The sequence below is a fragment of the Nomascus leucogenys genome, chromosome 24, assembly GCF_006542625.1.
Source record: "Nomascus leucogenys isolate Asia chromosome 24, Asia_NLE_v1, whole genome shotgun sequence".
Lineage (NCBI taxonomy): Eukaryota > Metazoa > Chordata > Mammalia > Primates > Hylobatidae > Nomascus > Nomascus leucogenys.
Genome location: NC_044404.1, coordinates 17,074,773 through 17,101,423, shown reverse-complemented (window position 1 = coordinate 17,101,423; position 26,651 = coordinate 17,074,773). Strand labels below are relative to the sequence as shown.

Sequence of the window (26,651 nt, the reverse complement as noted above, 5' to 3'; positions counted from 1 at the left end):
CCCGCTGGTGAGATGAGCTCAGAGGTACCCACCCTTCCTTGAGGGATGATGCACGTGGTTCTGGCTGGGAGATGTGGGCTCCGAGCCTGGATTTCATCTGAGGGAGGAACTGCCCACAAACATGTCCCAGGATGCTGGGTGGGATGGGGAGGGGGTAAGGTGGGGGGAGGGGGTAAGGTGGGATGGGGAGGGGGTAAGGTGGGATGGGGAGGGGGTAAGGTGGGATGGGGAGGGGGTAAGGTGGGATGGGGAGGGGGTAAGGTGGGATGGGGAGGGGGTAAGGTGGGATGGGGAGGGGGTAAGGTGGGATGGGGAGGGGGTAAGGTGGGATGGGGAGGGGTAAGGTGGGATGGGGAGGGGGTAAGGTGGGATGGGGAGGGGGTAAGGTGGGATGGGGAGGGGGTAAGGTGGGATGGGGAGGGGGTAAGGTGGGAGAGAGGGAACTGCCCCCTAGCAAATGCCTCCCAGGCAAGCCCACATCTCCTTGTCCTCCAAAGGAGGGTAGGAGGGTTAGGAACATCGAAGCTGGAGTCAAAGCTATCCGGCCCCACTCTGACTACTTGTGTAACCTCTAAGCCTTGGTTTCTTCATCTGTAAAATGGGAATAGTACTACGGTTGTTGGAAGGATGACATGATAGTGTGTAAAATGCTAAATGGGGCCAAGCGCAGTGGCTCACGCCTGTAATCCCAGCACTTTGGGAGGCCAAGGTGGGCGGATCACCTGAGGCCAGGAATTCGAGACCAGCCTGGCCAACATGACGAAACCCTGTCTCTGCTAAAAATACAAAATTTAGCCGGGCGTGGTGGCACATGCCTGTAATCCCAGCTACTTGGGAGGCTGAGGCAGGAGAATCGCTTGAACCTGGGAGGCGGAGGTTGCAGTGAGCGGAGATCACACCACTGTACTCCACTGCTCTGGGTGACAGAGCAAGACTCCATCTCAAGAAAAAAAAAAAAAAAAAAGCTAAACAGAATATCCAGGCACATGCTGGACACAGAGGAAACATTATTACTGTGAGATGAGGGAACAGAGGCCCAGAGAGGGGAGTTGGCCAATGGAGCCTGAAAAACCAGGGGGTTTCAGGGGGTTGTCAGGCTGAAAAACCAGCCTGAAAAACCAACCCCCCAGGGGGTTCCAGGGGCAGACACATGCAGGGGCTGCCAGCTGGGCACCCGGGGGCATGTGCATTTCCTCCTGGGCAGGTGGGAGGGTCTATGGTGCCAGGTACGAGACAGGCACAGCACAGCCAGGAAAATATCGTGACTTTATTTGCTACACTGACAGCAGCGCTGAGGGGAGTTGGGGGCTGCCATCCCTACGCGGGATGGTCCGAGGTGGGGGCCAGCAGTCAACGCTTCCCCAGGTGGGGGTGGTCTCGCGGTAGGAGGGTAGACAGTCGCCAACCTCAGGGATGTGGCAGGTGGTGGCGGTGGTGTCGCTGGAGAGGGGTCCAGTTGGTGGCTCAGAGGCAGGGAGTTCCAGTGTCTGGGGTGCCCGTGGGCCTGCACTACCTCAGGGGGCCGGCGGGCAGCGGCGGCCAGGGCTGCTCGGCCAGCTCTCGTTCCAGCTGCTTGAAGCGCTTCTTGGAGGCCCGCTTGGGCCGGAGGCGGCGCAGACAGGCGGGGAGGCACTGGTCTAGCACACTCTGCAAAGGGCAGAGAGGGTGTCAGGGGCAGCCGGGGCTGAGCTGGGGTCAATCCACCCCCACCTCCCTTCTCTCCCGCTGCTGAGACCCAGGGCGGGCCCCACCTCCAGCATGAAGGCCCCCACGAAGTTGAAGGTGACCAGACCCAGCAGCAGCAGCTTGAAGCAGGTGTCAGTGATGTTCCTCAGCGCCAGCGGCCCCTGCAGGAGGCCAGGGACCAGGACAAGGCCCACCAGGATGGAACTCAGGAGCGCCAGGGCCACCAGGAAGGGCACTGGGAGCAGGAGAGTCTCTCAGGCAGGAGCCACGCCCCCTGGGACCCACAGACACACGTGCACACCAGTCTTCCACTCAGCCGGCATCTCTCTGCCACCTGCCTCCCCACAGAACCCCAGGACTCCTTCCTCCCTCCCTCCCTCCGCCAGCATCTCCCACCCACGCCTGCAGTGGCACCATTGGTGTAGAGTGGCCGGCGGAAGGGTGCCCCCTTGGACACGGCTGCAGCCAGGATGAGGTACTGGAAGCTGGACAGAGAGAAGACCACAGTGTTCTCATAGTTGGGCAGGTTGTCTGGTGCGGGCACTGTCCTGTTCAGAGGCACGAACCTGGGGATACAGGGATGGGGGTCAGGGAACGAACGTGGGGTGGACAGGGAAGGGGCGGGATGGGGGTGGTCGGTCAGCTCCCTACTCACCATGGCTGGGCCAGGGTCAGGAAGTAGCCCCCTAGCTGCACGCCGGTCACCAGGGCCACCTGCAGCAGCAGGCTGCTGAGCACGGGCACGCTGAGCAGCGCCCCCGGTGGCCGCACCTGTCCCAGGACCAGCGCTGGCCCCGTGCGGCTCATGAGCACTGCCACTGTGGTGGTGATGACCAGGTCGATGGCCAGGAACTGCAGGTCACCCAAGTTGGTGTTGATCTGCCACAGGGAAGGGAGGACAGAGGGGAAACTAAGACCTGGCCCTGGCAGCCCCTAGTCTGATAGCAGAGGCCCCACTCCTGCCCCGAATGAGTCTGATGGGTGAGGCATCCCCGAGTCTAATGGGGGCAGTACTCTCCTGCCAGCCCAGTGGAGGAGGCGCCGCTTTTGATGTGAGACTAACCCCTGGTGTGATGGAAGGGGCACCTGTGCTGACCTTGGGGGCCTAAATCTGAGGAGAGGTTTCCCTCCCTGTAACAAACTCCCGGCCCGATGGGGAGGCTTCGGCTCTGCCTTGCAGAGTCCCTATAGCTACCAGGGCATGCGTCAGTTCCTGCCCTCAGGAAGCTCCTCGCTTTCAGGCAGACACAGGGACAGACCCAAGTATAAGATGTGCGCTGCCCTCCAGTGTCACCTCATTTGCTGGCGGTGAGCAGGCCATGCCCAGAGCAGGGGAGGGGAGATCTCCTCCAAGTAGGGTATGGGAGGTACAGCCAAGGTATGGGGCAGAGCAAGTGCATCTGGGGAAATGGACAGACCTGTGGGGATGGGGCAGGGGCAAGGGTTTTGGCCCTGCCTCTGTTCAGTCTTCCCTGCAGCTGGGGGAGCTCCCAGAGTTGCGGTCAAGATGTTAGCCCCTGACAGCTGCTGCCATTTGTAAGGACCTAGTGGGCACCAGGCTCCATGCCTGGTGTTTTTCTCATCTCCCCCGAGCCTTGTCACTTCTCCAACCACACAGCCGGAGAGTGGCAGGGTCAGGATCTGGGCCCACGTCATCTATTCTGGGACCTGCCAGCTCCAAGGCACACGGCTGTGTCCCCTCCCTAGTCCTGCGACAGCTCTGGGTACGGAGCTCTGCAGATACTCACCGTGTAGAGGATCAGGACGGAGATGAACTGGGTCAGGCTGTACAGAGCCATGTACTTGAAGACGCTGAACGAAGTGTCAAGGGAACAGCGCCCCTCCCTGGGTGGCAGGGCATGGACATTAGGGGGCCCAGGTTGGCTGACCAGCCCTGCCGAGCCCTCACCCACTGGTCCCTGCCTGCCTTACCTGATGACCATGGGCACACACTCAATACTGGCCATGCTCGAGGTGAAAGGCGAGACCACTGAGGCTTCTGCCTGGGACAGCGAGATGCCGACATCAGCTGCCTTCAGGGCCCCACAGTCATTGGCGCCGTCTCCGCACATGCCCACGCAGTACCTGAAGAGAGGTGTGGGCAGGTGTGGCCTGGGGAACGACCTCACCCACCCCACGGGTGGGCTGGCAGAATATGATGACAGCTGGGCCCCTAATGCCACATGGTGCCTGGTGTACAGGAGGCGCTCAGTGAATAGATGCAATTATTATTATCATTATTTTTTTGAGACGGAGTTTCACTCTTGTTGCCCAGGCTGGACTGTAATGGCATGATCTCAGCTCACTGCAACCTCTGCCTCCTGGGCTCAAGTGATTCTCCTGCCTCAGCCTCCCAAGTAGCTGGGATTACAGACGCCCGCCGCTACGCCTGGCTAATTTTTTGTATTTTTAGTAGAGATGGGGTTTCACCATGTTGTCCAGGCTGGTCTCAAACTCCTGATCTCAGGTGATCCACCCACCTTGGCCTCCCAAAGTGCTGGGATTACAGGCATGAGCCACCGCGCCTGGCCTATTATTTGTTGAGACAGAGTCTCCCTCTGTTGCCCAGGCTAGAGTGCAGTGGCGTGATCTCTGCTCACTACAACCTCCTCTGCTGCCCAAGTGCCCTCAGCCTCTTGAGTAGCTGGGATTACAGGTGTGCGCCACCATGCCCAACTAATTTTTGTATTTTTAGTAGAGACGGGGTTTCACCATGTCGGCCAGGCTGGTCTCGAACTCTTGACCTCAGGTGAGCCGCCTGCCTCAGCCTCCCAAAGTGCTGGGATTACAGGTGTGACCCACCGCGCCTGGTCTATTACTATTTTTTGAGACAGAGTCTCGCTCTGTTGCCCAGGCTGAAGTGCAGTGGTGTGATCATGGCTCACTGCAGCCACAGCCTCCCAGGCTCAAGCAACCCTCCTGCCTCAGCCTCTTGAGTAGCTAGGACGACAGGTGTGTCACCACACCTGGCTAATTTTTAAATTTTTAATAAGAGATGGGGTCTCACTTTGTTGCCCAGGCTGGTCTCAAACTCCTGGGCTCAAGTGATCCTCCCACCTCGGTCACCCAAAGAGGTGGGATTACAGGAATAAGCCACCGCACGCAGCCTACAATTATTATTTTTAGCATGAAAGACCAGGGAGAGCCTGCCTGCTTTTGGTGAGGAGGGAGACAGGACCCTGGGGAAGGAGAGATGAACAGACGAATGGACAAGCTCAGTCCCCACAGGCCCTTGCCCACACCCTCTGCCGAGCACTCACTGAAGCTTCTGTAGCTCGCACACCAGCTCTGTCTTCTGCTCAGGGGCCATGCGGGCAAAGACAGTGCCCTGGACCAGGACCTGGGAGCACAGGCAGATGGGGGAGGGCTGAGGCACCCGCCAGGGAGATCGAGCCATGAGGAGGGAGACAGAGCAGGGGAGGCGCAGGGCGGCCAGGGAGCTGGGGGCAGCCCTACCTTGGGCAGCAGCTTGGGAAAGTGCTTCATAATGATACCAAAGGTGGGCCCGCTGAGGGCCAGGTGCCTGGATCGGGGGTCTGGCTCCACGGTGTAGCTTGCAGCCTGGTCAGGATCCTGGGGGCCCAGGAAGCTCAGCTTAGCTCCCCCTGCCCACCCTGGAGAGTTGGGGCCTGGGTCAGGTGACACAGGGATGGGGTCACTGGGTGCGGTACAGCTGAAACTCTGGGTTAGCCTCACCTTAACGCCATTCACGGCTATGGGGGACTCCATCGGCAGGAACTCGAGAGAGGCAGGCTGACCCCGCTCAGGGTGGGTGGCGTGGACGATGATCAGATGCTCCTGGGGGGCCACCATGCCACAGCCCCGGGCCACAGTAACCGCTGTCTGCAGGTTGTCCCCTGGGGGTTATGGGGCAAGGTGAGGGTCTGAGGCTATCCGGGGAGGCCATCCTCATCCTGATCCTTACAGATGGGAAAACAGGCTGGATGAAATCCGTCTGCCACCACCAGCCGAGTGAGCTGAGACAGGTTATCAACATCCCTTTGCCTCAGTTTTCTCATCTGTAGATCCAGGCATCGAAGGGTCTTAGGAGAAACTGGAGCCCTGGGCTGGAGCTCCACATATACTCCTTAAGACAAAAGTCTCTCTCTGTTGCCCAGGCTGGAGTGCAGTGGCTCGATCTTGGCTCACTGCAACCTCCTTCCTCCTGGGCTCAAGCAATTCTCCTGCCTCAGCCTCTTGAGTAGCTGGGGTTACAGGAGGGTGCGACCACACCAGGCTAATTTTTTTGTATTTTTAGTAGAGATGGGGTTTCACCATGTTGGCCAGTCTGGTCTTGAACTCCTGGCCTCAGGTGATCGCCCTGCCTCGGCCTCCCAGAGTGCTGGGATTACAGGCACGAGCCATGCGCCCAGCCTACATATACTCCTTACTGCTGTGTGACTCTGCTGCTGAGTGCCCATGAATGTGTGTGCACATATGTGTGTGTGCAGGGGTGGGGAGGACAAGGACACAGACCCCTTAGCTCCTGCTGTTTCACCCTAGCTAGAATATTTTTTTTTCGAGACTGGGTCTCTCTCTGTTGCCCAGGCTGGAGTGAAATGGCATGATCTCAGCTCACTGCAACCTCCACCTCCCGGGTTCAAGTGATTCTCCTGCCTCAGCCTCCCGAGTAGCTGGGATTACAGGTGTCCACCACCATGCCTGGCTAATTTTTTGTATTTTTAGTAGAGACAGGGTTTCACTATGTTGGCCAGGCTGGTCTCGAACTCCTGACCTTAAGTGATCCGCCCGCCTCGGCCTCCTAAAGTGCTGGGATTACAGGCGTGAGACACTGTGCCCAGCCATTTTGGTATTCTTTGTAGAGACGGAGTTTTGCCATGTTGCCCAGGTTGGTCTTGAACTCCAGTGTTCAAGAGATCCTTCTCCCTTGGCCTCCCAAAGTGCTAGGATTACAGGCACGAGGTACCGTGCCCGGCCAGAATCTTTCTCTTCTTGCTCCTTGAGCTTGTCACAGCCTCTGAGGCTGACATCATTATCCCCATTTCTCAGAGGTGCCACCTGGAACCCAGGCTGTCTGACAGCACACCTGGGTTCCTCGGAAGTCACTCCACTCCTCTGAGCCTCAGTTTCCTCATCTGTCAAACAGGGGTGACAATTACCACTTGGGGGGGGGGGATATTGTGAAGATTCACAAAACGTTTAAAAAGGACCTGGCCTGAAGCAAGGGCCCAAAAAGATGCCCCAAAAAGGAATCCCTGGTGCCCCTTTTCTCTGCCAGGAAGGGGCAGATTCTGCCCTGCTAGCCCAGGCCCCTACATGCCATTGTACCTGTCACCATGACGGCGCGGATGCGGGTCCTCCGCAGAGCCTGGATAACTGGCGTTGTCTGCGGCTTCAGTAGGTTCCTCATGACCAGTAGCCCCAGGAGGCTCAGCTCTCGTTCCACAGTGTCCCTGGAGGGTGGGCAGACCTGGATCAGAGGTCATGCAGTGGCCAGGGCCCCTCTCCCAGCCACCAGGCAGGGCATCTTCCTTGGGCTCTGCCTGCGTGAGAGCCTCCCTCTGCCTAGTCCTCAGAGTGGGTGGGACAGGGGACAGGCCCACCTCGTCAGTTGCTGGGCTGCCTCCAGGCTGGGCACAGTGGGCAGTGGCTTGCTGGCCAGGGCCACAACACGGTAGCCAGCAGCTGTATAGCTCTGCAGCATCTGGGCGAAGTCGGTGGGCACTGCCAGGGAGAGGCAGGTGTCACAAGGAGGGGATGGCAGGGACAGAGGCTGGGCACCCACCCCATTCTGTGCCAATGCCCAACCAGGGGACCTCAGGGGCTGCCCCCTGCACCTGTCTCGGGGTTGCAGAGCCCTGCCACCAGCTCCGGGGAGCCTTTGACGTAGGCCTCGGGCTGAGTGGCCCCTGGCCACGCCACCACCACACTCATGCGCTGCAGAGCCGAAGAGAAGGGGAAGCGGTGGAGGACGCTGACTGGCACCGGGGGCTCCTCCTGCAGGGTTGGAGAGGCAGCTGAGGCGCTGGCTGGGGAGCCCACCCTTCTGCCCTGCACCCAACAGGCCCCCCTCAGCTCACCATTCCCTGCGGCTGGGGCTCCCAAAGTGGGGGTCTCATCACTGCCAAGACCTGGGTCCCAAATGCTGAGTCTGCAGCCGGCTCCTCCTCCAGGACCTAGCAGGCAGGCAGGGAAGGTTGGTGTCTGGGGGCTTTGGCTCACAGAGAGATTTGAGCTAGACTCAGGGAAGACTTCCTTCATAGGAGACTGAATGGTGGGTTAAGAATGTGGGCTTTGGAGCCAGGTGGACTCAAATTCAAACTCTAGCTTTGCCACTTACAAGCTGTTGGGTGACCTGGAATACGTTACTCTAAATCTCCCAGCCTCAGCATCCGTGAAGCACCATTTGAGCTTGCTTGCTAGGGCTTGGGGAAGAAGAAATGAGAGCAGGCCCCCGTGGCCGCGCGCTGCTGCATAGTACGCACTCAGCCTGTGGCCTTGCCATTATTATTATGTTATTTTTATTTTAAGACAGAGTCTCACTCTGTGACCTAGGCTGGAGTGCAGTGGTGTGATCTCGGCTCACTGCAACCTCTGCCTCCTGGTTTCAAACAATTCTCCTGCCCTCAGCCTCCCAAGTAGCTGGGACTACAGCCAACCACACTTGACTAATTTTTGTATTTTTATTAGAGATGGGGTTTCACTATGTTGGCCAGGCTGGTTTCAAACTTCCAACCTCAGGTGATCCGCCCACCTCAGCCTCCCAGTGCTGGAATTACAGGCATGAGTCACTGCACCTGGCCTATCATTATTATTATTTTTTGAGACAGGGTCTCATTCTGTTACCCAGGCTGGAGTGCAGTAGCGTGATCACAGCTCACTATAGCCTCGCCCTACCGGGATCAATTAATCCTCCCACCTCAGCCTCCTGGGACTACAAGCATGTACCACCACGCCCGGCTAATTTTTGTATTTTTGGCAGAGATGGGGTTTTGCCATGTAGGTCAGGCTGGGATCCTGGGCTCAAGTGATCCTCCCGTCTTGGCCTCCCAAAGCGCCGGGAGCCATGTTACAGGTATGAGCCACTGCGCCTGGCCTATTATTATTAATGGTGGGCATAATAAGAGACCACCCTGGAAGACGGAGAGGGAAGACAGGGTGGGATTCGTTAGGCCCCACTGCCCAGAGGCAGGGGGCTGACCTGCTTGGCCTCCTCACCCAGCCAGTAGACTCCACCATCTTCAAGTCCATGGGGTCGCCCACGGGGGTGTCCTGGAGCCAGCTGAGGGCATGGCAGGTGGCCAGTGCTCGAAGCAGGGGCCCCACGGGCAGGCGGCGGGGCTCTGGGACCAGTGGCAGGAATGTCTGCCCCTTCAGGGGTACCACCCCCATCACGTCTAAGCCATCCTCAGTGAGAGTGCCCGTCTGTGGGAGACAGGTGGGTGAGGCATTGATGAGTCCTGGGATGGGGGTGCCCTGCTGAGCTAGGCCTCCAAACTGCAGGCCTGGCGGACCCTATGGGAACCCCAGGAACTCGAGCTGGAGCCAAAAGATGCCCTTTCTTGCCTGCTGTCCTTGGCACATGTGATTCCCTCTGCTGGGGTCCCCCTCCCCAGTCCCCACTGTCTCCCTGTCTAGCATCATCTCTTCCAGGGTGTCTTCCTCCTTAACTCCCAAGTTAGGGCAGGTGGTTTGCTCTGCGCTCCCACCCATGGCCTCTTCACTTCCCCACACTTGTGCACTGTGGTTAAGGACCTGGTCCACGGTTGGCGCGCGCGCTCGCTCTCGCGCTCTCTCTCTCTCTCTCTCTATATATATATATGTTTTTTTTTTTTTTTTTTGAGATGGAGTCTCACTCCGTCGCCCGGGCTGGAGTGCAGTGGCGCAATCAGTTCACTGCAACCTCCACCTCCCGGGTTCAAGTTATTCTCCTGCCTCAGCCTTCTGAGTAGCTAGGATTATAGGCACGCCCTACCTCACCCACCTAATTTTTGTGTTTTTAGTAGAGATGGGGTTTCACCATGTTGGTCAGGCTGGTCTCAAATTCCCAACGTCAGGCAATCCACCCGCCTTGGCCTCCCAAAGTGCTGGGATTACAGGCATGAGCCACCACGCCCAGCCTCAATATATTTGTTGAATGAATGCAGGAGTCAGTGCCTGCGTTCCCCATCCTAGACTCTGCCCAAGTATGTGTCTGGCTCCTTGGCTAGCCTGGGAGCTATAGGAATCTGGTCATCCCCCTCCTCGGTTTATTTATTTTTTTTGAGATGGAGTCTCGCTCTGTTGCCCAGGCTGGAGTGCAGTGGTGCGATCTCAGCTCACTGCAACCTCTGCCTCCCAGGTTCAAGCGATTCTCCTGCCTCAGCCTCCCGAGTAACTGGGACAACAGGCATACGTCACCACGCCCGGCTAATTTTTTATATTTTTAGTAGAGACGGGGTTTCACCATATTGGCCAGGCTGGTCTTGAACTCCTGACCTCATGATCCACCAGCCTCGGCCTGCTGAAGTGCCGGGATTCCAGGCATAAGCCACTGCGCTGGGCCCCCTCCCCAGTTTAAAAGCTCTCCGTGGCCCCCGACAGCCTCTGAATGGCACCTAGCCTCTGTCAACCAGGCCACTGCCTACCCAGCCCTGTCCTGCTCCAGCACTCCCCATGCCCAGGTACACGGCACATCTGTGCCACGCCACTCCCTGTGCCCCAGGCACACAGTACATCTGTGCCATGTCACTCCCGCTTTTTACCCTTGCTTCTCCCTGACCTGCCCCTCGCTGAGGTCACTGAGGGACCTGCTCAGGGGGCTTCCTTGACTGCCTTCTCTCTAAGGAAGTGTCCCCATCTAGAATTTCATCATGCTACTCCATTGGCTTCCTTCCTAAAACCCACCGCCCACCCCCCCACCCCGGCAGCTCCTTTGTGCATCCTGGATCACTTATTTTGGTGGGGGACACACACACTCCAGTGACCACAAGGATGCCTGTGTTGGTCACTGCTGGGCCCCAAGAGTTGGGAGCAGCACGGGATGCACACTAGGGCCCCAGGCCCCTACCAGTAATTTTTTTTTTGAACTTCGCTCTGTTGCCCAGGCTGGAGTACAATGGCGTGATCTCGGCTCACTGCAATCTCTGCGATTCTCCTGCCTCAGCCTCCCGAGTAGCTGGGATTACAAGCATATGCCATCATGCCTGGCTAACTTTTGTATTTTTAGTAGAGACAGGGTTTTGCCATGTTGGTCAGGCTGGTCTTGAACTCCTGACCTCAGGTGATCTATCCACCTCAGCCTCCCAAAGTGCTGGGATTACAGGCATGAGCCACCGCGCCTGGCCCCCCACCAGTTCTTGAACACATGAATACATGATTCTAGACATTTCATCTGCCAGACCGTGAGCCCAGTGAGGGCAGGAGTGGGGTAGGGTGGGGGGCGGGGGTGGATCCTCTGGGGGTTTCCATCTCCAGACAGGACCTGGCATCCTGTGGGTGCTGCTGAGAGAATAACGCGGGTGTGGAGGCCTGGCTGGGGCGCCTGTGGCTGTCCCGCTCCCCTGCGCCAACCCCACCTGTGGACCTACCTTGTCGAAACACACCAGCTGCAGCTTGCCCCCCAGGTTGATGCGCAGTGGGTGGATGCAGAAAATGCCCTGTCTCCGCAGCCGGCTCTGGGCGTAGAGCGTGCAAACGGTCATGGCGGCAGGCAGGGCAGGTGGCACCACCACGGTCACCAGGTCCAGAGCCCGGATCACGATCTCATTCAGAGGCACCTGGCAGGGGGCACCATGAATGTGAGCACCTGGCTGGTTGGCCCCTGGACCCTGCTGGCAGCATCCCCCACCCCACCCCCAAGGCTTACCCGGTTTTGGTAGAGGATGAAGATGCTGTAGATGGTGCCGAGGAGAGCTGGGGGGACAGCGAAGGACTGAGTGGGATTTGGGACCCAGGCGGGGGGGCTATGGGCAGAGGAGGGTGCAGGGGGCCACTCACCCAGGACAGAGAGGGCAGCCACAAACTTCATGCTGTGTTTATAGAACTTGAAGTTGATGGGCCGGGGGTGCAAGATGGAGCTCACCAGGCCCCCTTTTGCCGTGCAGAACCCTGGGGAGGAGGCGGGGACCCCAAGGCAGGGAAGCCAGGGTGAGGGCAGGTCTTCCCCACCCATAGCCTTCCCAACCTGTGCCTCTGGAGTTGCAAGACACGATGTTTGTGAGATTAGCCATCAGCAGTGTGGAGTCTTAACAAGTCTGGCCTGGCTCTTGTAGGCTTTTTAAGGGCTTTAAACAAGGAACTAGTGGATAGCATCTAAACATTGGGTGGTTCCACTTAAAATCCAGACACAGAGAAGGCTCCTGCCTGCCCGCTACATCCCTGCCCGCTCCAGCACTGTAACCCCGGCGACTCCTCCAGATCTTGCAATGCTTGGCCTTAGTCTGGCCCAACTTCTGCTAAGATGGGAATGCTCAGACTCCACTTGGGGGGCAACTGGCTGGAGGTCCCACAGCAGGGCAGCAGCAGAGGTGGGCGTGGGGTCCAGGGTTCCAGGTCCCACCCTGCCCCACTCCACCTCTCCCACGGGTGCTGAGCCCAGGATCTCTCTCAAGCCCAGCCTCCTGGCTCATACCTGTGCGGGTCACCACTGCCAGGACGTGCGGTCCCACATAGGCCCGGGCCTGCAGGATGAGGGTCCCGCAGAAGAGCGTGTGCCGCCGGTGTGTCTCTGCACAGTAGGGCCCCAGCCCCTCCGGCAGTGCCGTCTTCAGCACTGGAATGCTCTCTCCTGGCAGGGAATGTGGTATAAGGACCACTCCACACCCCTCCCTCCCACCAGCAAACCAGAAGTTACATGTAGAATTGTCCCACAAGCTCTAAGTCTCAGTTAACTCTGTAACCAGGTGTGAACAAGAAATCACAGCCCCATTTTACAGAGAGGAATACTGAGGCTCAGAGAGGACGGAGATATAAAGGCACAGGGAGACACTCCTGGAAGCGGGTGGCAGCCAGCTCCCAGGAACCAGCAGGGGGGTCAGACAGAGCATGTGTGGGCATCATGTGTGCAGTGGGGCGGGCTGGGGAAGTCGTTCTCTTTCTGCTGAATTATTTTATAACACGCATGGAGTGCTTTTCTAACTCCAACCAACAGAAATATTTACAAGGGGCCAGATGCGGTGGCTCACGCCTGTAATCCCAGCACTTTGGGAGGCTGAGGTGGGCAGATCACTTGAGGCCAGGAGTTCACGACCAGGCTGGCCAACATGGTGAAACTCTATCTCTACTAAAATACAAAAATTAGCCGGGTGTTGTGGTGGGCAACTGTAATCCCAGCTACTTGGGAGGCTAAGGCAGGGGAATCACTTGAACCAGAGAGGTGGAGGTTGCAGTGAGCCAGAGATCGTGCCACTGCACTCCAGCCTGGACAACAGAGTGAAACTCTGTCTCAAAAGGAGGAGAGGGGAGGGGAGGGGGAGGGGAGGAGAGGGGGAGGGGAGGGGAGGGGAGGAGAGGGGGGAGGGGGGAACGGAAGGGGGAGGGGGGAAGGGGGGGGGGGAGGGGAGAGAAATATTTACATGGAGGGGGCAAATATTTCCATGAGTTGGAATGAGAAAAGCACTGCATGCTTGCCATGGCCCTGTGAAGCCCTGGGCAGGCTGCCTGGCAAACAGTGGCACTCCCTTACTGAACGCCTTCAGGTTGGGACTATTGAGCACCTACTGTGTGCACATTCCTGCGAGGGACTCAGACAATCCTGCCATGTCTGCCTCACAAGAGATGAGCAGATGATGTATGTGTGGACAGTTTGTGGAGGGCTGGGCTCAGGGCGTGTGCCCACGAATCATATTGATCACAATTACTACTTTTTTGTTTTGTTTTCTGAGACGGAGTCTTACTCTGTCACCCAGGCTGGAGTGCAGTGGTGCGATCTCGGCTCACTGCAACCTCCACCTCCTAGGCCCAAACAATCCTCCCACCTCAGCCTCCCAAGTACCTGGGACGATAGACGTGCACCACTACACCTGGCTAAATTTCTGTATTTTTGGTAAAGATGGGGTTTCATCATGTTTTCCAGGCTGTTTTCGAACTCCTCACCTCAGGCAATCCACCCACCTCGGCCTGCCAAAGTGCTGGGATTACAGATGTGAGCCACTGCGCCTGGCCTACTATTAACATTATGATACAAATACAATGCCAGCCAGAAAACTTCCCTAGAAAAAAACCACTATCCTGTGGTTTTTAGTGAACTCTCTCCAGTATCTACCACCAAAATATAACACATCTCAGAGAAAGAAATACTTGCACACATCAAGAGACACAGGACAAAGCTGCTCCTGTGGCGTCCTTTGCAATGGCTGGAAAATCACATTCTAAATACTCATGGTGAGTGGGCCGCTTGAGTCAGTTATGATACATCCGTATTGTGGACTCTCATGCAGCCATGAGGTGGGGCCATCCGTGCTTGTGGAAGGATGCCAGGAGAAAAAGCGAAGTATGGAACAATACACAGCATACAATCCCACATTCAGAACAAAAGGAGAGGCCAATCAGCCCATGTGCACACATGTTACGCGGAAAAAGGCATGGAAGACACCTCACACCCTTCGCAGTGGCTGCCCTGGGGAGGGGAAGGGAAGGGGACTATGGGGGAGTGAACGGGGCCCCCAGTCTCTCACTCTGGGAGAGGGCTCCCCACTCTCCTGTGCCATCTGGAATCTTTATGACCTGAAGGTGGGCACTGGTATAGAAACAGCTCAGATGCAGCCAGGTGCAGTGGCTCATGCCTCTAATCCCAGCACTTTGGGAGGCTGAGGCGGGCGGATCACTTGAGGTCAGGAGTGCAAGACCAGCCTGACCAACATGGTGAAACCTCATCTCTACTAAAAATACAAAAGTAGCCAGGTGTGGTGGCATACACCTGTAATCCCAGGTACTTGGGTGGCTGAGGCAGGAGAATCGCTTGAACAGGAGGTGGAGGTCGCAGTGAGCTGAGATCGCACCATGGCACTCCAGCCTGGGCAACAAGAGTGAAACTCCATCTCAAAAAAAAAAAAAAAAAAAAAAATAGCTGAGATGCACCGGGTGGCTGGCCATTGATGCGGCACCTCTCACGCCGCTAAGCGCTTTGCACAACTCTGTCGAGGAGGAGTGACTGACAGCCATCTTACAGAAGAGGAAACTGAGGTACACAGCTGTTAAGTGGTTAACGGCCCAAGGGTGTGAGGTTAGCAAGTCCTAAAGCCAGGATTGTTACTTGAGAGAAAAAGAAGAGGAGGCCGGCGCGGTGGCTCATGCCTGAAATCCCAGCACCTTGGGAGGCCGAGGTGGGTAGATAACCTGAGGTCAGGAGTTCAAGACCAGCCTGGGCAACATAGTGAAACTCCACCTCTACTAAAAATACAAAAATTAGCTGCGTGTGGTAGTATGCACCTGTGGTCCCAGCTACTCAGGAGGCTGAGGCACGAGAATCACTTGACCCTGGGGGGTGGGGGCTGCAGTGAGCTGAGATCATGTCACTGCACTCCAGCCTGGACGCCAGAGTGAAACTCCGTCTCAAAAAAAAAAAAAAAAAAAAAAAAAAAAAGGAAAAGGAAACTCAAATGAAAACTTTTGCTGCAGGGCAAAGGGTTGGATGGCAGGGGAGGAAGGAAGCTGCAGGCCAGAGGCTGGGGGCTCACCTGTCAGAGAGCTCTCATTCACCATGCACTCGCCGGTCACCAGGGCGGCATCACAGGGCATCAGCCCGCCCTCCTGGGGCAGCACCAGGCAGTCTCCGGGCACTAGCTCACTGGAGTCGACCCACTCTTCCTCTGCAGGCAGGCAGGAGAGGAGCTCAGCTAGGTGGGGCCAGCCCCAGCCATGCCCCCCAACCCTCCCGCTCCTGCCCCTGCCCCCTGGGCCCTAGCTCCTCACCTCCCCCTGGCCGGCACACGCACACCCGCATGGACAGCTTGACCATGTCCCGTAGAGTCTGGCTTTGCTGTGGGCAGGGGACAAGAGGGCCGTGAGTGGGTGGGGGCCCCTGGGGACCCACCTGCCCCGTCCCCGCCCACCTTATGGCACTCACCTTTCTGGTCTTGTACAGCGACAGGCAGATGGAGACGGCGGAAATGAGGAAGATGCACAGGGCATACCAGTAGTAGTGGTCAGCCAGCCACAGTGCGATGCTGAAGGCCTGGAACCCATAGTAGGGGTTCAGTGCCTGGGGGAGGGGAAGGAGGCAGCGTCAGGGCCGCGTCCCCGAGGGCAGCCCAGCCACAGGCTGGGTCTCCCGTGCCCATGGGAGCAGAGGGCCCAGTGGCTGCCAAAGGACTGGAGCCAGGCCTTTCTCCTGGTCAATCCCATCCCCACCCACCCGGACATCCCCAGGGCCCTCAGTTTCTCTGCTCTAAAGAGGACAAGGGTTTATGACCAGCCTGGGCAACATGGCGAAACCCCATCTCAACAAAAAATACAAAAATTCGCCTGATGGGGTGGCCTGTGCCTATGCTCTCAGCTACTCAGGAGGCTGAGGTGGGAGGATCACTTAAGCCGAGGAGGTGGAGGTTGCAGCGAGCTGAGATTGCGCCACTGCACTCCAGCCTGGGTGACAGAGCGAGATCCTATCTCAAAAAAAAATAAACAAATAAATAGGATGAGGGTATTTACTGAACCCCCCACTACATGCCAAGTGCTTTATCTAAGTGTCATCCAATGGCAATGACAATTCCACAAGGCGGGTGTCACCATTAGCTCCGTTCTACAGATGAGGAAACCAAGGCATGGACAGGTTAAGCCACTGGCCTAAAACCACATAGTTCCAGCCGGGTGCGGTGGCTCATGCCTATAATTCCAGCACTTTGGGAGGCTGAGGCAGGTGGGTCATCTGAGGTCAGGAGTTCGAGACCAGCCTAGCCAACATAGTGAAACCCCATATCTACTAAAAATACAAAAAAAAAAAAAAAAATTAGCTGGGCGTGGCAGCAGGTGCCTGTAGTCCCAGCTACGTAGGAGGCTCAGGCAGGAGAATCTCTCGAACCCAGGAGGTGGACGTCGCAGTGAGCCGAGATCACGCCATTGCACTCCAGCCTGGGCAACAAAAGCAAAACTCTGTCTCAAAAAAAACCAAAAAACAAAAAACCACATAGCTTCTAAGTGACAGACTGATTTATATGGGGCCAGACTCAAAGATCTCTTTCATGGTGCCTGCCCCCGATCAGAGGGCTGGGATGTTCACACTTTATTCTAGTTGTGTCCAGATCACTGGCTTCTCTTTGTCCATGTGTGACCTTGGCCATGTCACAGCCTCCAACTGAAGCTTGGATTTCTCAGGTGTGAACAGTGCAGTCCCAGGCCCAACCCACGGGACTGTTGGGAGCATGAAAGTGGAGGACGCACAGAGAGGACCCAGGCTCTAGGTCGTGTCTCTGGGGACCCCGTAGGTGCTCAGGCTGCGTGGATTTGCCTCTTGGCCTCCAATCCCTGCAAGTGGGGCCCCAATCTGTGACCCAAGCCTTGGGCAGAACCTCCAATTCCTGGACCTGGTCTCTCTGGCTGGGCTGACTGCGGCAGGTTCTGAGATGACGATCCACTATGGAGAAGGGGACAGCTGGTCTGGTTGCCACCATAAAGTGGCCCAGAGGAGGAAAGCCCTGGGCCAAGGTCGCACAGCACACCAGGCCAGGGCTGGGGCAAGACCCAGGGACAGCCCTACCTCGTCCACCAGCAGCTGGGGATAGGACTTGACCGGTATGCTGATCACGTTGGGGCCGTAAATGGCCTTCCTGGAAGAGGGGATGAGGCCAAGCCATCAGAAGGAGGAACTGTGGCTGGGCCCTCCCAGAGTGAAGGAGCTCCCCATTTTACAGCTGGGGAAACTGAGGCCCAGAGAAGGCAGGTGACTGGAAGGCAACCACATTGGGGGGCAACACAAGGAGCTCCAGTTCTCAGGGCACCCTGGCCCAGGGCAGCACTGACCTCACCGTTTGGTCCTGGAGGCTGAGGCCATGGCGGGAGCGGTGGACGTCGTCACAAGAGCGGCCGTGGTCCAGGAGGCTGGGGGTGGGTGCGAGGGGACACGCATGGGCCATGGGGCCTGAGGTCTGCATCCCCCACACTGTGCAGACTGGAGACTATGGGCTCTAGGCCCCCCATCCCTGTTCTGCCACACTGAGCTCCTGGGAGCAAGTAAGCCCCCCTTGAACCCAAGGCTTGGCTTTGCCCTTTTGTTCCTCTCACTGGGCTCCAAACCAAGTCACTGAAGAAGAACAGCGAGAGATGATGCTAATAATATGAACAGTGAAAAGAGTAGTTGTTATTTAGTGATAAGGGCACTATTTACACTGATGATACCTTGGGCAAGTCACTTAACCTCTCTGTGCCTCAGTTTTCTCATCTGCAAAATGGGGGCAGTGACAGCACCTACCACATAGGGCCACGGGCGGATTAAGTGGGGCAAGCCTCGCGGACTGCTTTGGACGTGCCTGCCACTTGCTAAGTGATGAATGCGTGAGTGATTTTTGCTATTATCCCCATCATGCAGCAGACGCTGTTGCTGCCATCCCCATCTCCCCTCTGCCTCACCTCCACATGACAGCTGGACCCTGAAAACACCTGTCTTTACCTGAGGCCTTCTGGCTGCATGTGAATCCTCTGCCTGTGAGCCTGGAACGCGTGGAAGACTTTGTGTCCCGTGACTGATAATGGCAGGGAATTGATGGGTAACTGTCCCAGTTCCCTCACTCCCTGCGTGAGGTCGCCCAGAGGTGTGTGGTCTACACTGGCCCAAGGAGATCCCCAGGCGACTGAACTCCGGGTGTCCACGGCTGCGGCAGCCAGCACAACCTCCCTCCGTGCTTCCGTCCCTTCCCCAGCACTGCCTGGGATCAACTTCAAAACAAACTCCCTGCCCTTGGGCCCTCCCTCATCTGGGGGTCTGCTTCTGCAGCATTCAAACGAAGGTGTGTGAGCAGGGCCCGGTGGCTCATGCATGTAATTCCAGCACTTTGGGAGGCTGAGGTGGGTGGATCACCTGAGGTCAGGTATTTGAGAACAGCCTGGCCAACATGGTGAAACCCCGTCCCTACGAAAAATGCAAAAATTAGCTGGGTGTGGTGGCATGCATCTGTAATCCCAACTACTCAGGAGGCTGAGGTGCAGTGAGCTGAGAACGTGCCATTGCACTCCAGCCTGGGCAACAAGAGCGAAACTCCATCTTAAAAAACAAACAAACCAAAAAAAACACACACACACACACACACACACACAAACTAAGGTGTGTGGTGAGCTTGTGTTTCTTTTTCTTTTTCTTTTTTTGAGATGGAGTCATGCTCTGTCACCCAGGCTAGAGTGCAGTGGCGCGATGTTGGCTCACTGCAACCTCTGCGGCCCGGGTTCAAGGGATTCTCCTGCCTCAGCCTCCCGAGTAGCTGGGATTACAGGCACGTGCCATCACGCCCACCTAATTTTTGTGTTTTTAGTAGAGACGGGGTTTCAGCATCTTGGCCAGGCTGGTCTTGAACTCCTGACCTCGTGATCCACCCGTCTTGGCCTCCCAAAGTGCTGGGATTACAGGGGTGAGCCACCGCGCCCGGCCCGAGCTCATGTTTCTTAAGCCTTTTGTAGGTGGCAGAGCAGTGACTAAACCCTGAGCGGACGGTTTGAGTCCAGAGCTGATGGTCTGATTCACAGTGGTGTCACCTTGGACCACATTCGGTGCCAAGCTCTATGTGAATTATTATCTATTTCACCGTCAAAACAATCCTAGGAGGCAGAAGTTATCTTCATGCCCTATTTACAGACAGAGATCCCAGGCCTGGAGGGGCTCAGTAACCTGCCCAAGGTTTCAGACAGCAAAAGCATCAGAGGTGAGAGGGGAGCCCAGGCCATGCCATGCCACCGTCTGTGCCCAAACCAGTGCCACTCTGGGAGGTAACATGAGCCACACAGGCCCTGACTCCTACCTGACCTGGTAGAAGGCTTGCTGGGTCTCGATCCAGATATAGCGCTGGCCCTGGAAGAGGTAATACCGCAGCACCCGCTTCTGGGTGGGAGAGAGGAGAGGACAGGTTGGAAGCTGGCCCCGGCCCCAGAAGTGTGCTTATGCTGGGAGCTCAGGGATAGGGGGTAGGGGGCAGGGACTGGTGTCACCAGACGCAGAAGTGGGGAGGGGCCTGAAAGTGTAAACGTGCTCGACAGCATCCTGGATGTTTGGGACAAGAGAACCAAAAGGTGGTTGGAGAACATGAAGTCTGACTCTCCCATTGCACAGATCATGAAACTGAGGCCGAGAGAGGGGCAAGGACGTTTTCAGGACCCACCTATGTGACACTCACCGCCTTCTCGCTCTTGTGGAGCTGGGCCGTATCCTTCCAGGCACCCTCTGGTACCGCCCCAACTGCCACATGGCTCCGGCCATCCTCTGCCTGGGCCTGTGGGGACGGCTCCAGGCTGGGGAAGGGGGTGAGGGTTACTCTCGAGCTCTGGGAGCTGCCCTGGCACCTCCCTGTGCTCACAGAGCCACCTTCCCTCCCTAAGATGGGAGGCGCCAGAGTCAGTCTTTATGGGGGGGCCGAGGGTTGGGGAAGTTGGGGAGGCCTGGGTAGCAGGGGCTTCTGGGAAGGGGCAATGGGGCTGCCTCACCTGCCCTCGCCGATGGCCTCAGTCTGCACCTGGACAGTGAAGAGCTGCCAGGAACTATCCTGGAACACAGAGGTGTGGACTCAGTCTCAGAAGAGTCCCCTCCCCTCCCAGGCCCTGTCCCACAGCCAGGGGGCCCCTGCTGGAGGAGGCAGAAATCAAGGCTATGGAGAGCCCTCCAGAAACGACCCGACCAGTCCCTTCTGCCCAATGCTCAGATGGGAAAGCTGAGGTTCAGAGAAGGGCAGGACCTGCCTAATGTCCCACGGAAAGTCAGTGGCCGGGTTGGCACCCAAGCATCCTCCACCCCCGACCCTGACCCTCACTGCGCTTCTCTAGCCCCAGGCTCAATCTGACTCTCACCTCTTTGTCTCTTATTTCGATAACGAGTGTTTCGGCGTGGGCCAGGTTGCAGGGCCGGAGCCGCAGCCGCACCCCCCACAGGGGCTTCCAACGGAAAAGCAGCAAAGGGATCCCAGCCATCATCCAGACCACGACGTGATAGCCGATGACCCTCCATGGACTGCCACAGTAGCCGCTGAGCCTCTGCGAATGCAGCAAGAGAGGGCCCAGGTCGGGGTGGGGATGGGGCTGGAGTAGGACGTTGGGGTGTCTGGGTGGGCCTGGGCATTGACCCCCTGCAGCTTTTCCCCACCCCACTCTGCCCACTTACCACGGATGAAACTGAGGAGCTGAGGGGATCTATTGATGTCCCTATCGTCAGGGTCCCATAACCGGTGGGCGTGCTGCCCACGAGAGGGCTGCTGTCTGTGGACAGAAAAGAGAAAGGTCATTTGGGGAGGTGCCTCCTCCTCTTGCTTCCTTAAAAACAATAAACATCAGCCTGGGCGCGGTGGCTCATGCCTGTAATCCCAGCACTTTGGGAGGCCGAGGCGGGTGGATCACTTGAGGTTAGAAGTTCGAGACCAACCTGGCTAACACAGTGAAACCCATCTCTACTAAAAAATAAAAAAAAATTAGCTGGGCGTGGCAGCGCGTGCCTGTAATCTCAGCTACTCAGGAGGCTGAGGCAGGGGAATCACCTGAACCTGGGAGGTGGAGGTTGCAGTGAGGCAAGATCACGCCACTGCACCCCAGCCTGAGCAACAGAGTGAGACTCCATCTCAAAAAACTAAACAAAACAAAACACAAAACGATAAGCACCTGGTCTGATAGAGCCCAAAGCTCATGTCTTCCTGTGTCCTTTATCTGGCTCTTCTTCCTGTCGGTTCTTACTCACAGTATCTTTTTTTTTTTAATTTGAGACGGAGTGTCACTCTGTCACCTAGGCCGGAGTGCAGTCGCATCATGATCTCGGCTCACTGCAACCTTTGCCTCCCAGGTTCAAGCGATTCTCCTGCCTCAGCTTCCCGAGTAGCTGGGATTATAGGCATGCACCACCATGCCCAGCTAATTTTTGTATTTTTAGCAGAGATGGGGTTTCACCATGTTGGCCAGGCTGGTCTCGAACTCCTGACCTCAAGAGATCTGCCCACTTTGGCCTCCCAAAGTGCTGGGATTACAGGCGTGAGCCACTGTGCTTGGCCAATAGTGTCTTGTTTCCTTGCATGTGTGGGTCTCTCTGCTAGGTATGGCCTAGAATTGGAGAATGGGGACTGGTCAGTGCCCCAAGCCCCCACGGTGCTTGTGCATCCAGCCATTAGCTTCCTTGGAGCTCTGGGTCTCACTTTTCTATCCTCATCCAGTCCCCACCCTGAGGGCAGGGGTGAGGGCTGCTTATCTTCATTTGATCCCCGTGCCCAGCCCAGGTCTGGCAGTGAGGAGATGCAAAGTCAAGTCTGGACTGATAAAAGGTCAGTCCTGCAGGCCTATCTTTACAGATGGGTAAACTGAGACTTGGGGAATGGTATCAGGTGGTTCTATTGCAGATATTCTCTTTTTTTTTTTTTTTTTTTCAAGATGAAGTCTTGCTCTGTCGCCCAGTCTGGAATACAATGGCATGATCTCGGCTCACTACAACCTCCGTCTCCCATGTTCAAGCGATTATCTTGCCTCAGCCTCCAGAGTAGCTGGGATTACAGGCGCCCAGTTAAGTTTTGTATTTTCAGTAGAGACGGGGTTTCACCATGCTGGTCAGGGTGGTCTCAAACTGCCGACCTCAGGTGATCCGCCCGCCTTGCCTCCCTGAGTGCTGGGCTGACAGGCTGAGCCACTGCGCCCGGCCACAGACATTCTTTTCACTCCTTCCTCCTGTGCTGTAGAGCTGTGGCCTTAGGAGGACAGGCAGCCAGTGGATGTTCTGGGGCTCCAGAGGGGGTAGAGCTCACCACCCCCGCCCTTGGACAGCCTCTGTCAGGGTTCCTCTATGGTCCCAGACCACCTGGAGCACCTTTTACACATGCAGATGCCAGGGCCCTCCCCAGACTGGCTGGACCAACTCCTCAGGCCGGGGTAGGGGTGGCACTGGGCATCTGTGGTTTCACAAGAGCCTCTGGAGAAGTTCAGTAAGCAGGCTGGGGAAGCTGGGCGGGTGCGGGGTAGGCTGCTGATTTTCTGGGCTCCCTCCTCCATCCCCCAATCTGAGCCCTTCTAAAATTTCTTTTTTTTTTTTGAAACCGAGTCTCGCTCTGTCACCCAGGCTGGAGTGCAGTGGCGCAATCTTGGCTCACTGCAAGCTCTGCCTTCTGGGTTCACGCCATTCTCCTACCTCAGCCTCCCGAGTAGCTGGGACTACAGGTGCCCGCCACCACGCCCAGATAATTTTTTTTGTAGAGACAGGGTTTTGTCTTTTTGCCTATCATTTATTCCTAAGAATTTCTTTTTTGATGCTGTGTTTCATACAGCAAGTGCCTTTGCCTCTCTGGGCTTCCATTTCTCATCCCTAGGATGATAGTTCCGAAGCATCCAGCACACAGGGCGGCAGGAGCATTTGAAGTTCCCGGGGGGGTCGGGGGGGTTGCCTGGACAGGTGGGCAGGACCCGGCTCTCAGGCCAGGGGGGCGTGGCTTCTGCTTATCCATTTCCCAGGCTCTCTTATCCTTTCACATCACCCTATCTGAAGCCCTGGCTGCCCCACGGCTCCCTAGGCCCATTCAACAGTTGCTCCCTGTACCTTAAAACCCTCAGGCCGGCCAGGCGCGGTGGCTCACGCCTGTAATCCTAGCCCTTTGGGAGCCCAAGGCGGGCGGATCACGAGGTCAGGAGATGGAGACTAGCTGAGCCCATCCTGGCTAACTCGGTGAAACCCTGTCGCTACTAAAAACACAAAAACCAAATTAGCCAGGCGTGGTGGTGGGCGCCTGTAGTCCCAGCTACTTGGGAGGCTGAGGCGGGAGAATGGTGTGAACCCAGAAGGCGGAGCTTGCAGTGAGCTGAGATCACGCCACTGCACTCCAGCCTGGGTGACAGAGGGAGACTCAAAAAAAAAAAAAAAAACAAAAAAAAAAACCCTCAGGCCAACAGCCCAGAGGGCTCAGGGATGATGGGAAAGGAGCCATCGCTGCGGTGCTGATTTGATTTCCTCCCCCACCGACACACAAGGTGGGCTCCCTTACCCAGTTTGACAAACGAGAGCACTGAGCCTCTGGGGCGGTTGCCCTCAGACTTGTCTCAAAGCTGGAACAGGGCTGGCCTTACTCCCAGGTCCTCTCTGCCCAGCACATCTACTCCTGACATTCCCCTCAGCATCAGGCTCGGGTGGGTGTCACTGCCCTTCCTGCTCACAGTACCTGCCATGTGCTGGGGGGTCAGAAAACACTGATTGACTGACTGACTGACTGAATGAATGTCTGTCTCATGGACACAACAGAGCTTGAAGGCAAAGGTGCCGGGAGTTGGGCGGAGAAGGGCTTGAGCCTCTTCCTTTTTTTTTTTTTTTTTTTTTTTTTTTTTAAGAGACAGGGTCTCACTCTGTCACCCAGGCTGGAGCACAGTGGCATGATCCTAGCTCACTGGAGCCTTGACCTCCTGGGCTAAAGGAGGTACTCTTGCCTCAGCCTCCCAAGTAGCTGGCACTACAGGCAGGTGCCACTGCACCTGGCTAATTTTTTTTAGTAGGGACAGGGTCTCATTTTGTTGCCCAGGCTGATCTTGAACTCCTGGCCTCATGCTGATCCTCCTACCTCAGCCTTCCAAAGTGCTGGGATTACAGGTGCGAGCCACCACGCCCAGCCTCGAGACTCTTTATGAAGAAAAGGTTCTTCATAAAGAGGGTGGGGTCCCCAGTATGTAAACAGCGGTACCCCTGGGAAGTTCTTCCTCATGTCAATAGTATGACTGTCACTTCACAATGACACTCTCTCAGTCAACCTTGGCAAGGAGGAAAAGGGGAGCGGAACTTGAGGGAGGAAGTCACAGCTGTGGAAACCTCCAGAGCCCCTCCCTGCAAGGATCACGCCCAGGGCACTCTCCCCTGCAGTACATCTGTTTATCCCCAGCCACAGCCCAGTCTCCCCAGGGCTTCTGCAGGAGGGTATCTGAGCACTCACCAGCTCAGACCAGCCCGGAATAGGCACCTGCAGGCTGTGGGAGAGGGGTCGCGCAAGAGCACCTTCATGATGGCATTGCTCTTTTTTTTTTTTTTTTTTTTTTTTTGTGAGATGGAGTCTCCCCCCGTCTCCCAGGCTGGAGTGCAGTGGCGAGATCTCGGCTCACTGCACCCTCCACCTCCCAGGTTCAAGCGATTCTCCTGCCTCAGTTCCTGAAGTAGCTGAGACTGCAGGCACACGCCACCACACTCAGCTAATTGTTGTATTTTTAGTTGAGACAGGGTTTCCCCATGTTGGCCAGACTGGTCTTGAACTCCTGACCTCAAGTAATCCGCCCACCTCAGGCTCCCAAAGTGCTGGGATTACAGGCGTGAGCCACCACGCCTGGCCTGTCATTGCTCTTCTGATTAACAGCAACTCCCATGGAGCGCTCACCATGCCCTGTGGAAGCCCTTCAGTGTGCCAACTCAATGAAGCTTCACACACAACCCTCTGGGGTAGTGACTATTATTATCCCCATTGTACAGGTGGGGAAACAGAAGCTGGAAATGAGTGTGTCTGAATGGGCACATTCTTTCCCAAAGCCATTCCATGAAAAGTACAGATTAGGATTCCCATTTAAAACGAGGCCCAGAGAAGTGGATTAACAAGCACAAAGTCACACAGCTATGAGGGGCCAAGACTGGATTTGAACCTCGTCTGAGGTCACAGCTCGAGGCAATGTCACCAGCACTGTGGAGCAGAGGGGCTAGAGCCATTTGGGACCTCTTATTTCCTGCGGAAGCCTCAGCTTCCTGCTGGTGACCTGGCAGCGGCCCAGGGCGGCTGCCTCCTCCCTGGCTGTGGTTCCCGGCGGCGGCAGGGAGCTCCTGTCTTCTGCCAGGCTGGGGCCGGAGTGTGTGTGAACCGTCTTCCCATCTTTGGATCTGGATTCTAGGGGCCGTCTTTCCTCACTCTTTCCCCTCCCTCGCCGGGGGTGCACTCTAGGCTGTGGGGCTGGGGGCTGAGTGACAGACACTGAGATGTGACCTTTCTGGATAGGGGAGGAGGACTGGCCCCATTCCCAGCAGGTGGGATTTAAATTAGACCCTGGAGGAGTGGGCGTAGGACATCTGGCCAGGGAAGGGTTGCATGGAGGGTGTGGCCCTTGGCCCTGGGTGTGATGGGTTTTCTTTGGGGGCCTGAGGCAGGGGGGTCAGGAGTGGCGCTGTGGCCCTGGACATCTACCCAGGAAATGGAGTCCCGACTTCCCCAACCCCATTCATTCATTCATTCAACCCAGAGGGGTTGCCCAGAGGCCCGAGGATGCAGCCGCCTCCCCCACCTGGACATCCGTCACTCGGGGTGGGATCCGATTAAGTGGGCGTGGGGTGGCCTCCCCGTCCCCGCACGGCCCCAGGACCCTCTTGCACAAGCGCCCGGCTTCCAATCCCGCGGCTGCGGGGTGCAGGGGAGGGGAGGGACCGGCTGCGAGCGGCGGCGCCATCCCCAGCCCCGGCGTCTCTGGGAAGAAACCGGGGCCGAGTCCCCGTCAAAAGGGAGCGGACGGGCCAGGGTCCCCAACCAGGGCCCGCTCCCTGGGCTCGCGACCCCGCGGTGGGGGGCGTCGCCTCCCTTCTCTCTCGAAGGGGCGACGACGACGGGCTGGCCAGGAACCTAGCCGGGCTCGGGGCCGACCCGGGCTCCGCACTCACCTGCGCTCATGTCGGCTCCTCGCGCTCATCGCCGGCCCCGGCGCTGCGGCCCTCGGCCTGGGCCCCGGCGTGCGCAAGGCCCTGGGCGGGGGCGCGGTCCGGGTAGCCCGGGGCGGGGGGCGCTGGGCTGGCGCCGGGCTGGAGCAGGGCTGGCGCGGGGCTGGAGCAGGGCTGGCGCGGGCGGGGCACCTGGGCGACCAGGCTCGGCGCGGCTCCGACACTGCCGCAGTCCCTCCGTGCGCGCCGCAAGCCCCGCCCGCCCTCT

At 57.3% G+C, this 26,651-nt stretch overlaps 1 protein-coding gene across 3 annotated transcripts; it reads right to left on the bottom strand.

Annotated features, from left to right (window-relative positions):
• Positions 1–1,247: 1,247 nt before the first annotated feature.
• Positions 1,248–26,651, bottom strand: ATP13A2 (ATPase cation transporting 13A2). Of its 3 annotated transcripts, none has more exons than XM_030805791.1 (29): positions 26,387–26,651; positions 20,918–21,012; positions 20,608–20,790; positions 20,248–20,306; positions 19,941–20,055; positions 19,569–19,648; positions 17,584–17,661; positions 17,321–17,390; positions 15,695–15,829; positions 15,541–15,607; positions 15,306–15,437; positions 12,260–12,415; positions 11,626–11,736; positions 11,495–11,541; positions 11,217–11,405; positions 8,866–9,072; positions 7,728–7,823; positions 7,485–7,644; positions 7,251–7,371; positions 6,976–7,100; positions 5,383–5,543; positions 5,143–5,259; positions 4,947–5,026; positions 3,619–3,771; positions 3,435–3,531; positions 2,342–2,565; positions 2,101–2,252; positions 1,752–1,921; positions 1,248–1,647 (listed from the first exon to the last, which is right to left on the bottom strand). In XM_030805791.1, exons 1-29 carry the CDS (start codon positions 26,394–26,396, stop codon positions 1,510–1,512), a joined length of 3,528 nt encoding a protein of 1,175 aa, XP_030661651.1. In that variant the 5' UTR covers positions 26,397–26,651; the 3' UTR covers positions 1,248–1,509. The 3 variants fall into 3 exon arrangements, with proteins under 3 accessions (XP_030661651.1, XP_030661652.1, XP_030661654.1); XM_030805792.1 differs by having other exon boundaries at positions 19,569–19,645; XM_030805794.1 differs by lacking the exon at positions 5,143–5,259.